This window comes from Balaenoptera acutorostrata, chromosome 7 (genome assembly GCF_949987535.1).
Source record: "Balaenoptera acutorostrata chromosome 7, mBalAcu1.1, whole genome shotgun sequence".
Classification (NCBI taxonomy): Eukaryota; Metazoa; Chordata; class Mammalia; order Artiodactyla; family Balaenopteridae; genus Balaenoptera; species Balaenoptera acutorostrata.
In genome coordinates, this window is record NC_080070.1 from 92508769 (window position 1) to 92521643 (window position 12875).

The window sequence follows — 12875 nt, forward strand, 5'->3', positions numbered from 1 at the left end:
TTTCCTTATATTTGTTAGTTGAGTTTACTTTCTGGTACAGTTACCATTAAAACATAGAGCTAAGGATTTTTTTTTAATTAATTAATTAATTTAATTATTTTTGGCTGTGCTGGGTCTTCGTTTCTGTGCGAGGGCTTTCTCTAGTTGTGGCAAGCGGGGGCCACTCTCCATTGTGGTGCGGGGGCCTCTCACTATCGTGGCCTCTCTTGTTGCAGAGCACAGGCTCCAGACGCGCAGGCTCAGTAGTTGTGGCTCACGGGCCTAGTTGCTCCGCGGCATGTGGGATCTTCCCAGACCAGGGCTCGAACCCATGTCCCCTGCATTGGCAGGCAGATTCTCAACCACTGCGCTACCAGGGAAGCCCAGAGCTAAGGATTTTAACATGATATGAACTTTTTATTTTTGACCTCTCAGAAATTTAGAAAATGTTCACATATTAATCAGTTGATAATGTCAGTCCTAACACATAGCTGGTTTGAAACAGATGAAAATTCTAACCTGAAATTTGAAAATTGGCAAGTTAGGCTCTTTGCTTTACACAGGATTTTAAACAAAGTAGAATTAATTGCAAACTAATTTCATTCCTGAATCTGTATATCTGGCTTTTCTTTAAAAAACAAACAAAAAAGATCTCTCAATACTGGACAGTTTTCCTAAATGACAATATTTATGGGTTGGAATTGGTGAGCTAGAGGTTTTCCCTATAGATGGGACTCACCCCAGTTCAGCACAATCCCTACAAGTTTCTTTTTCTAGTTTCACCATTTCTCTTATTGGATTGTGACTTAAGGCTTAGTAAACTGTCCGTTCCTTCCAAGTAGCACGGGGAGCCATTCAGAAATGAGAATACCTAATCTCTCTCACTGGAGTTCTTTCAGAGTGTCATATACTGGTTTATTACTTTTGCTTTTGTTTTCAAGCTCCTCAATAGTTTTAGTTCTGTTTCTTTGTATCATTTCTTTTGTTTGTACTGGTTCAGGTGGTAATATTTGGCTTACATTTGAAACTTTCTTATTTTTTTCTGTACCAGATTGGAAGATTTTTTGGAGAGATTGATCCAAGCTTGATGAGACACCTGGTTAATATATCAGTTTATGCTTATAATAAATCTTATGATTATCAGTCCGTGTGTGAGCCTGGAGCTGCACCGAAACAAGGAGCAGGGCATCGCTCAGCGTCCGTGGTCAGTAATGTGCAAGTCACCCTTCCACTCTCTCAGAGGGACATTCAGTGTAGATTAATGTAATACTTTTTTATTCTACCTTACAGCCATCAATAGCAGACATATTACACATTGGCTGGTGGGCCACTGCTGCTGCCTGGTAAGTCAAAATTGTAGTTTTATTGGTAATGAGAGGAAAGTGTTGTGAAATAGTAAAGAATGTGATGGAAAGATGGATATGTAGATAATTATTATGGGAACTAGTTTTTTCATTTCCTACAGCACATATTGGTAATATTCATAAGTATTTTTTCTTAATGATCACTGTAAAACCGTTACAGTTATTCAGCTTTTTATATGAAAACAGTATTATGCTCATGCACACTTCGGCCTTGTCAGGGGCTTCTTTTATCCATGGATCTGTTGAAACTCTTTTCCTTTGTATTTTTTGTTTATATTATACTCAATCCTTACATGTTAGGCATACTGATCTATAAAAAGTTACTATTTATTGCCTTCATTATCCAAGTTAAATGTCTTCATTATCCAAGTTAAATGTCTTCAGCCATCAAATTCATGACATGATGACTTATCTTTCTACCTCTTCACTTTTCTTACAAAGGCTGGCATCATTTTAGAAGCATCATGTTCCTGAAATGGATCTAATTCTTTCTTTTCACTGGTTCTACCCTTCCTCCCTCCTTCCCCTCATACCTATATCCTGCCACCTATGAAAAGCAGACATTTAAACTGCTTATTGAGGCACTGTGGAAAGTCTGGAAGATCAAATTTGTCATTGTTTGGGTCTGATCAGTCAAGTAACTAATCCTCCTGTTGTGTCTGGGTCCATTCTCTCCCTTCCTCCCTCCCTCTCTCTCTCTTTTGTATCATTACCCTACTGTATTGTCTAAGTTTTATTCCATGTAGATTAATCTATAACGTTCACTTGATGTTGAGGCTTTCCCAGTGAAAATTAAATGATTATGCCATTTTATTAAAATAGCAAACATGTTAGATTAAAAATCCAATTTTTTCTAAAAAAAATTGTGAAAAAGGGTGCTTTCTGTTCTGACAATGACATTTGTATATGAATTTACATAGGTTTTCTGAAGCTCATAGTCATCCTGAAATACTTGATTGTCTTTATGCTATTTTCTGGCCAGAGCCTTCCCCCTCCTCAACCTCCCCGCCACCCAACTTTTGTTTTAACTAAACTCAGTTCCAGATGAGTTTTTACTAATATTTGGCTCAATTGTCATTTATTGTAAAACTGAAACATGCCATATGCCCTATATATAATATGTGTATTGTATTTCATGAATGCCACATTATGTATTTACAAATACATTCTATAGTGTAAAGTAAATAGTTCGTAAACCCATGGTACAAAGTCATTTTTGTTTTGGGGATTTTTTTTCCTACCACAGAGCTTTAATAACTAAAATAAGGAGAAAATCTTGAGTGTGAAAACTGCGCACCAGAATAATGACATTCTCCCTCTTAGAGTTATCACTTCTCCTCGCTCTGATTTTGTATTAGGTGTCTTCACACGTATGTGTCCCTCACTGGGTCCTGAACACATCTGACTTCATGACTTCTTTTACAGAAGGGAATTGACAATGTCTTGCATAATTTAAAAAATACTTATGTTCCTCAACTTTCTATTAGCAAATTCTCAACTTTTTCCAAAAAGATGAAAAAGAAACGTGTTTGTGTACATGCAAAAATACTCTGGTCTTTGTTAATTTATGAAGGAAAATATCAATACTTTTTCATATTTAAAATTCAGGTCTATTCTACAGCAGTTTCTCTTGAGTTTGACCTTTCCACGACTTCTTGAGGCAGGTATGTAAATGCTCAGATACTGTCATAATAATTAACATTTTCTTTTTGGATGCTCCGAGTTCAAAACTCAGAAAGTGCGTGTGTGTGTGAGAGAGAGAGAGATCGTCCATTTGACACTTTTGTAGGTTGAAATCTTTTTGTCAGAACTTTCCTAGTGCCTTAGAAACATTCCTAGGTCATATTGGCCTCTGTTTTGCAGCTGTATTCAAACTCAAATGTATTCAAATTCATTTATTCTATTGATAGTTATTGGGCATCTTTAAGGGCTGCCACTACGCCACACGGAGTAAACAAGCCAGCTGAGGTGCCTGCCCTCATACATTTGTTTTGCTCTGTGAGAAATGAAGACTCTGAGAGACGGACTGAAGTATCCCCTCATGGTGATGGTCTTTATTTTCCCCACAGTTGAGATGGAAGATGACGACTTCACAGCCTCTCTGTCAAAGCAGAGCTGCATTACCGAACAAACCCAGTATTTCTTCGATAACGATAGTAAATCATTCAGCGGTGTATTAGACTGTGGAAACTGTTCCAGGTAATTTGTTTCTTCATTTCTGGACTAGTCCTGTTTGACTAAGAAATTGTATTCACTTTTATAATCGTCACAGAAAATAACAGAGATTGTCTTTTGAGTGTGAGAGATCTGAATAACTGCTTTAAGTTGAAAATATCAGAGCTCTTCAGTTTCTCTGAAGGTTTTTAAAATTAATTCTAACTCTGATAAATTGTAATCCCTTCAACTGTAATAAATTACGTGATCAAAAAAATTATATCCACTTTTAGGCAGAACATAGAGGAATTTGATTGTATTATATTTTGTCTAGAAGAATCCATATTAAAATTTTTCTAATGTAGAGATAGTTTCAGAGATTATATTCTCTGATAAGATTAGAATTAATTATATTTACTAAACAGGTTAACAAAAATATTCTTGGCTAGTAAGTTTTACTTGTAGTCTTCACTTAAACTTAGAATTGAATGTATCTTTGAGTTGAAACTGAAAGAACTAGGAGAACATATCATTTCCTAAAATCAAGGTTAATGTTAGTCATCACCGCCCATAAAACATCTTGAAAAAATTTTGGAAGAGATGGAGAGATTTAATTTTGTTGTAATGAGAGAGAGAAAGGCAAGGTGGGAGATATTTGAAGTTTTGAAAGGAAAGGGATAATCCATGTCACAGGATCCCTGAGAACAGAGAAGAAAGGCACAGAGTTGGGACACTTTGTTTTCCATAGCTGAGGACAGCTTATTCTAGAAGACATGTTAACAGAGAGAAGAGGAAAGATGAGCAGGTGAGGTAATCTGAGCAGGTGACAGGGCTGGAATAGTTAGTTGCTAGGCGATTTGGAAAAGAAGTTTATAACAGTTAAAAATATATATATTTTCAGGAAGAGGTTAACTGAAAGTAGCACAAATTTTTAATAGACATGGTCAGTATGATTTTATGACTTACTTTATTAAACCTGTATATCCTAGGAGGAGGAAGAGGAAAGGGGCGGAGTAAGGCATGTACTCAGAAAAAAGCAGACCGTCTTGTTTCGAGATTAGCATATCAGGACATCACCTTCAGGAAACAGAACTGTGGCATGTTTAATGGGTACATCAGAAAGAGTTTAGAGTCTTTGGGCTTTCATTGATTGATTGATGTTCAGTAATAGCAGTATATACTCTAAAAAATGACTAAGTTAAACTGTAAAGATCAATATAAGAAGATATTAAGTTAAATCATGCTTACATTTGATTTGCTTTATGCTGTGTCCCAACTTCAATAGGTTAAAAAAAAAAAATCCCATTCTTTCTTTGAAAAATAAATTACTCTTTAATGACAGATCTACTTTTTTATTGTGGAAGGTAGAAGCAGCTTAAGATGTGGAAAAAAACACTGCATGGAATTCAAAGCCCATAATTCTGTCTACACCTGTGTTGTCCCAATTCAGTAGTGACCAGCCCCAGGTGGCAATTTCAATCATCAATTGCAGTTAATTAATATTACAATTTTGTGCCTCAGTCACGCTAGTCACCATTTCAGGTGCTCAATAGCCTCATGTGGCAATTGTTTACCATGCTGGTTAAAGCGGAAGACGTTTCTATCTTCACAGAAAGTTTGTTGAACGGCACTGATCCAGACTTCAGTCTGCCATGACTTGGGCAAATGCTGAGCCATTTTTGTGCTCCTACTTTCCTTTACTGTAAAATAAGGCAACTTGGGCACATTTTCAGTGATAGATACCACAATTCCCTAAATATGTAAAATGAAACAACTAGATGGTGTTTATTTTGCATTGAGGACTATCACTTAAGAAACAAAGGTCACACTTAAAACATCTGTTGGAATTTTTTTAGTATTCATTAGAGACATAGCATGTCCACGTTAATGAAACATGGTAATCTTTCTCTTCTAAAATCATTCAATGTTACTGTTCGTGTAGGTGACGCTTTGTTTCAAAAGGTCCTGTTTTCTTTCATTTTAATATGTAAAAATCTTTGAAATCTATTCTTTTCTCAGATAATTTTTTTTCTGATCTTTAAAAATATTTATTTTACAGAATCTTCCACGTAGAAAAACTTATGAACACCAACTTAATATTCATAATGGTTGAGAGCAAAGGGACTTGTCCCTGTGACACGCGATTGCTCATACAAGCAGAGCAGACTTGTATCCTTTGACATTGGAGAGGTTTGGAATGGAAAACCGTCTTAAAGCTGTGCATTTTTAACCTCGTCACGTTGTTCGTGCCCAGAAAGAGAAAAATACCAGAGAGCGCTGAGATCACCTCACAGAGGCAGAATGGACCCTCCACACAAAATTTCATTTGGATGTCAAGACTGATGATGCCACACATGCACCAAGAGGACGTGAAAGGCTTCATACTGGCACAGTGAGTCTTGGTGGAGAGAGCAGTGCAGGTTCCCAAGTAGCCCTGAAAATGGCTAGAGAGCGGGGAGAAGTACCTGGCTCGGGGTTTTATGGTGGTTGGGGACCGTGCTGGGCTTTAAAAGCCAGTGCTGCCTGGGGCTTGTTGGCCCGAACTTCCAGGCAGCGCCAAAGGAGGGGACACTCAGTCTTCCCTGTCAGCTCGCCCAGGTGTGGGGCAGAAGGGAAAAGGGAGTGTTGTGGCTTGAAAGCTGTCAACAGCCAGTCATCAAAAATGGAGTTGAATGTGGTCTGTACCTACAATGGAATATTATTCAGCCTTAAAAAAAGAAGGTAAATCCTGTTGTATGCTAGAACTGCCATGGCAGTAATGCTAAAAAGACTTCAGGTAGTAAATATGCTAAATGACAGTGAAATGACTATTGAAGCACTGCAGGCAGAGGTTCGGTAGACTGCCTCTAGTTTTTGCTGTTTCTGGGAAAAAAAAAATAGTACTCACCTATGTTTGGAACTGATGTTTAGTACTAGGAATTAGTTTCTATTTCTGTCTTGCTAAATAGGAGGCACCCAGGCCCTCCCTTATGGTCTTACGTTTATGACCCTGTCTTATATGCTACGTCATTTGCACATTTCATCCACTTGTATTGTACAAATATTTACTGAGTACTTCCTCTGTGCCAGCGACCATGCTGTGTAAAGCGTTGATCTCTTCACACAGGCCCTAGACTGACAGGAGAAAATTTGTGGCAGTTCAGTACTTTAAATCCCATGGTACTTGAACTGGTTGTGTGGGACCAGAATAATGGCATTGGTTTCTCTGGCTTGCTCTGAGAAATAAGTGTGTTGCATTGTATTTTTTTAATTGTGTAAAAAAAAAAAAAAGTAACTTCATATTCCTTAACAAGTTTCTTTAGCTGATGGTCCAGATCCTTGTGATATGGTGAAGCAACCCAGATACCGAAAAGGACCTGATGTCTGCTTTGATAACAATGCCTTGGTAAGTAAGACCAAACATTTGCTATATTAAAATATATAACTCAATGGTCACAATAATTTAAGGAGACAAATTGTAGTTTTAACTCCAGTGTAATGTCTTAACCATAACCATAGTGTTTCTCATTAACATGACATACTTGCTGGTATATATATTTTTTATTTCAGTATTTTTCGTGGTTAGCATAAGCTTAACAGTTGCCTCTTCTGTCCTTTCCACAGAAATTGTACTTTCAAACACAATGCCGACCAATTTACTAATAATCCAAGATCACAAATCTGATGATTTTAAAACTTTCTAATGACCAGTAACTGACAGTAACCGTTACTAATGGTATATGAGTTGCCCACCTTCATTTATATTCCAATCCTGAAGATATAACAGTTATTTTTATTATAACATTTTTTGTGTTTATTCTTCATTCAGTGTATTTAAAAACCTATTAAATCACTATCGTCCCCTTATTTTGTAATTGTACTTTACATGGTTTCTAATTCTGCCACCTATTAGGTTTGTATTATTTCTCTTAATTGTATTACTTTTTATATTGTTTGAAACTAGGCCAGGTCAATAACACAGGGTTAAGTAAGTTGGTATAATTTTACAAAGCATATTTAATGTATGTTAGTTATTTAAGATGACTACTACTTTTCCTATAGGTCAGCTGTCTTCCTCTCATAAACACTATTTGGACTTACTGTGTATAGAAGCAGCTTTATGCTTTTCAAATTATTTTAACTTTTAAGAAGCTTTATTCTCAAGCATAAAGCCCGTGTAAAAATTTCTCACCACTTATAAAAAACTAAAATTTTAAAAATAATATTTCTCAGTTCTCCAATCTGTCATGTGTCTTTGCATAAAGTGGCTTGCAAACATAAAGCGTTATCATCTTGGGAACTGTTTATTCTAAAAACATGTCAGATCATTTACTGATTAATGTGCATTTCTAGAGGTGGTTGTTTATTTAGAACAGATTTACCTAGTATGTACTTATTTACTCAAATACACATAGCCACATTTGTTCCAAAAAAGAATAAGGCATTTCCATAGATGCATAATATGCAAGTAGATAATATAAAGTGGAGCAAAGAAGAAATAAAATCAGTGATGGGGAATAAGGCTAAAAAAGCAAAATGTTTTAGCCAATAAATCCCAGTTATCTCTGTAAGGACTATTATTGATCATTCCTCTCTGAGGGGAAAAGTGAATCAAAGTTGCAGCTACTTGTTTTTTTTTCATTTTCAGTGAGCCTTAAATGAAATCCAGATATGAGGACTTCTGTTGTTCTGTCTACTATATACTTTCAGGAGCCTTGGCCACGTCAAATCATTCCCCAAAGAGTGTTGTTTGTGGGCCCAAGGGTAGTATCAAACATTAGGGAAACTTCCCTCATCAATTATTTGTCACCAAAGACTGAGATTAAATTTATTCAGATGCACTTGAAAGATTATATAAAAACCATTACCCCCAATATTTTCACCATAGGTAACTATCTCTTTGATCAAAGCATAATGAAGATTTTACAAAGACAAAAATTTCCAATACTCAAGTTCCTATAAATTATACAGTGGATTGTGTGTGAAAGTACAACTTTTGCTCAGTAGCTTAATGTGCTAATAATGTCTTGTGTTTTTTTGGCAGTGGAATATTTTGGTAATGCTTATTTGCAATGGTCACTGCGAATCTGCTCTGGATCGAGGCTCACATAAACTGCCAGCAAATTGCATGAAAGCTCATCTTGTATGTCTTCTGTGTTTTCCTTCCTTTTCCTGTACTTGCTACTTTGCCCGTTATTAATAGGATCAACTTATGTGCACCACGAGTCGTGCCTGTACCCTGATGTCAGCTCCTATCTATCTTCATTTTACTGCAAGTTTTCATGTGGGGTGGATGGTCAGTCACTTTCTCTAATTTTTCTTTGTTTTTGCGTTTGGCTTGAAATTTTAAAAAGTAACCCATATCCCTAAATCCACTATAATAAATGTCCTGAAACCAGGTTATTAAAATGCCAGTAGGAATGTTGTTTTGAGAATAGCAGCTTTCAAATGTTACAGAAGTTTCTAATCCTGAAGAGAGCATATCAGTTTCCTATATTTATTTAAAAATCAGTAATTTCTCATAAGGTTTTATATAAAGATTAAGTCAGTGTGGAGAAAAAAAAATTATATATGCTTCACGCTGTCTTACTTTTTACTTAAGAGAAATACCCTAAGGACAATTATTAGAGTTGGTCATCAATTTTGTTTCAGAAGATGCTAACATAAAATTAATGATCTGTTTCAATTTTATTAAGCATTATTCAGTACCTTCAAAGCTCATTATGTAATTTTTCTTTTCCTTTCTAAACAAACAGATATGGTTTAAACAGCGTTTTTAGATTTTTTAGATATTGATATTCTTAGTGAAGTGCTTTAGTATAACTTACATTATCTAGGCCAAGATTATCATTATTTGTTACTCTTTGATAAATTTCTGAATTACATACTCAGTACAACTGAATAGATATTTTAGGGCCTGAGTTTACATTCAGGGCTCCATTTACAGTTTTGCAGTTTCTTTTTTGATGGTCTGGAATCATGATTGTTGTAACTAGACCACTTTTTGTTGTATTCTTTCTTCATTGCTGTCCAGGTATTCATTGGTTAGGAAACCACTAGATGGAGATGTGGCCATTACTATAAATGCAGTGAGCCCATCAGAGGAGGGGAAAGTGGAGAAGCAGAGGGAGTGTCCGAAAAAACTAAATTTGTTCTGGGATAATAAAATAATGGTTTTGAAGATTTAAGTGGTAAAGAAAAATAAAGCTAAAGTTTGTCAAAGAAGAAAGTAAAGCAAGCCAATAACATGTACTATTGAGGAAGTTCATTATCTTATGCAACCATAATTGATAAATGCACGTTACTGGGTACATGAAAAATGAATATGCAGAATAAATGTGTGTATAGGTATGTATACACATACATACATTAAACCCACCTCATGAATTAATGTGGTAAGTGTGTTAAGGTTCTCTGTAGGAAACTATTTGTTAGGGATCTTATTCTGATTAAAAGAGTTACGTGTAGTATCTACCTGCCTAAATAATTTTAAATATGCATTTTCTTTGAAGCTGCTGTGGGTAACGTAAGTATAGACCTATCGAAATTCAAAAGTTAGCTATCCTTTGGTGGATGTTTTTACCAGTGATTTGAACTCTTACTGTTTGCAATTAGTCACCCCAGGTTCTGGTTGGGGAAAGAAAGGGAGAGTAAGGGTTTAGTAATACTTGTCTAAGAGAAAAATGAAGAGGATTTTACTCACTAGTATACCTGGTTTTAAAAAGTAAGCTTTGGGGCGAAATCATGAATATAACTATGGTTTAGACATCTTTTTCTTTTAAGTAGTAATGGGAAAGAAAAAAAGAATGAGGGATTCTTAGTTGATATCTTTACTAAGAGTATTTTGAAAGAGATCCCTAGAAGGAAATCAAATAAAATTACTCATATTTTAAAATTACTCATTTAAAATTATTTAATTTTAAAATTAAATTTTTAAATTACTCATTTTAAAACATATGTATATAATGTTGGCACTGTATCCCTTTACTATTTTAAGCTGAAACCAGCTACCAATCTATTATTATTATCTACTACAATAATCTTTCTTTAAAAATCAGAGTGATTTTTCTGGTCATGGTGTTTGTTAGTGGGATTTTGGTCTCTTTCTTTAAGATAGAAAAAATGCTGAGGTTTCTCCCACATCTATGCATTTGTGATTTAGAATGTTTTTAGAATGTATCTCATAATTTACTTTCATATAATAATTACAAGTCTTGGTAGATGTGGTTGCCCATGCAAAACACATGAGAAAACATGATCAGGAAACTGAAGGGACAGATTTTTCAGTGTGAATCTACGTGCAGACTTCAGGGACTCCAAATAAGTTATCTGAACTACCACCTCCCAGACTGAAACAGACATATCTCATCATCACACAGAGGAAATGAACCGCCCCCCCCCCCCAAAAAAAAAACACTAGAAATATAAAAACAATGGAAGCAGAGCCAGAGAGAATATTTTTCTTTCCATAACATTTCTAGAACATAAGGATGTATTTTACGTTAATACATCAATGGGTCTTGTATGTGTGCTAATTTTCCATTCCATCAAATTAATACTTTACTTAACTAGAACTGGGGAGCTCTCCTGGTGAAATGACAATTAAGCCTTTAAGTTAGTATTTTACGTTTACAGTGTTTCTAACCAATCAATATATGCAGTGCTTTATTTGAGTACACACTATGCATTTATCAAGTACTTACCGTACACCTACTATGTATCAGGCCATTCTTCTATGCATGAGATATTTAAGATGCATTTATACTAAGATACAACTTTTTATCTCAAGTTCATATGTAACTCAGCACCCTGTTTTTTAACCTGGTTAACCTACCTAAATGGAAAGGTATTTGAACAAAGAGAAGGGGAAGTGCAAAGGTCCTGAGATAGTAGTACCTTGACCTGTTGCAGAGAAGGTTAGTGTTATTGGTGCCGTGTGAGTGGTGAGGGGAGGGGGGGGGAATATATAGCATGAAGATGGAGAGGCAGCCAGGCTGCAGGCCACCTAAGGCTTTGTAGGCCTTCATAAGAAATTTGGATTTTGTTCTGAGAAATTTCAAGAAGGGCATGAAAGGATTTGATTTACGGTTTTAAGAAGACTGCTTTTTGGAGAAAAAGTTGTTAAAGGGCAAGAGTAGAAGCAGAGAGACAAGTGAGACAGCTTTTGCAGGAGTGTAGACAAGAAGTAATGGTAATTTGGACATGCAATTTTAAGTAGTAAGTTTGGAGCTATATTTTGAAGCTAGAGTTAAGTGGACAAGCTGATAGATTAGATTTGGGGAAAAAAAGGAGGAATCACAGATGACTTGTCTTTGACCTGATCCATTACTCCTAGAAGTGTCATTCAGAAAAATAATATCTGGGGACAAGTTTGAGATCTTTCTGAGGATCAGAAGGAGAGGTGATAGTGATCAATGAATGTGGAGGTCAGCAGAGCTTTCAGGGCTGAAGATATAAAAGTGTGAGTTATTGAGGTTCTGGTCCAAGATGGCAACATAGAATGCCTAAAACTCACCCGAGCCCACAGACCTACCAAATCTACACCTATAAACAGAGCAATTCCCTCTGAAAGACATCTAGAAAGTAGATGAGCAACCCCTATGCACTGGGCAAACGTAATATACATCCAAATGGGTAGGAAAGGCTGAGGGACTCTATCTCCATAAACCCCACACTCAGCACAGCAACATAAAATTAGAAGGAAACTCACAACACCCAGCTTCTCCCTGAGCAGTGAAGGGTTTAGATTGAACATCTGTCACCCTAGGACTCTCACGGAGGGGTGGGCCCCCAAAACTCCTAGCTCTGAACGCCTAATGGCGCTTGTGTCCATGAGACCCACAGGACTATAGCCAACAAAGAAACAATTCTTAACAGATTTGCAAGGACTCACCATGGCTATCCTTCCAAAGCTCAGAGAAACAGGAGCTGAGAGAAATGCACTTCTCCCAATCATTTCCTGACAGGTTATTTGCATACTTTAAAAGTTATTGCCTGTAAGTAAGGCTTCTAATTTAGCTCAGCTTTGGGGGCTTACTGCAAGACTCCCTGGAGACAGGGGAAGGGGTAGGCTATGCCTACTGACCCTCTGTCCCACTCCAGGTCAGTGGTGCCTTCCTAAAAGAGGCTTGTAAACCCACCTGGCATCCTGGCCTTTGAGGTGGCTGCCCAAAGGCCACACCCCTTTATCACTCGGCTCTGGTAACCAGCAGGACTGGCATTCACAAGCACCAAAGGATCCTGGACCATAGCAAACAAATAGTTCCCAACTGGCTATCCCCTCAGAATTCAGGACAGAGGGAGTGGAGAGAAATGCCCGTCTCTCAGTCTTTCCCTGAAAGAGGTCTTTTTGTATGCTTTGAGAGCTGCTGCCTGAGAATCCAGCCTCCAGTCAGCCTG

The 12875-nt window shown here is 36.7% G+C and overlaps 1 protein-coding gene across 7 annotated transcripts in view; it reads left to right on the plus strand.

Annotated features, from left to right (window-relative positions):
* Positions 1-12875, plus strand: part of CACNA2D1 (calcium voltage-gated channel auxiliary subunit alpha2delta 1) — a 501522-nt gene that overhangs the window by 475053 nt on the left and 13594 nt on the right. For all 7 annotated transcript variants that reach the window (XM_057549676.1, XM_007178942.2, XM_007178943.2 and 4 more), the window contains 6 exons: positions 1031-1183; positions 1270-1322; positions 2952-3007; positions 3413-3542; positions 5557-5666; positions 6800-6882. In XM_057549676.1, the coding sequence (XP_057405659.1) occupies positions 1031-1183; positions 1270-1322; positions 2952-3007; positions 3413-3542; positions 5557-5666; positions 6800-6882 (585 nt within the window). The remainder of the gene's footprint in view (positions 1-1030; positions 1184-1269; positions 1323-2951; positions 3008-3412; positions 3543-5556; positions 5667-6799; positions 6883-12875) is intronic.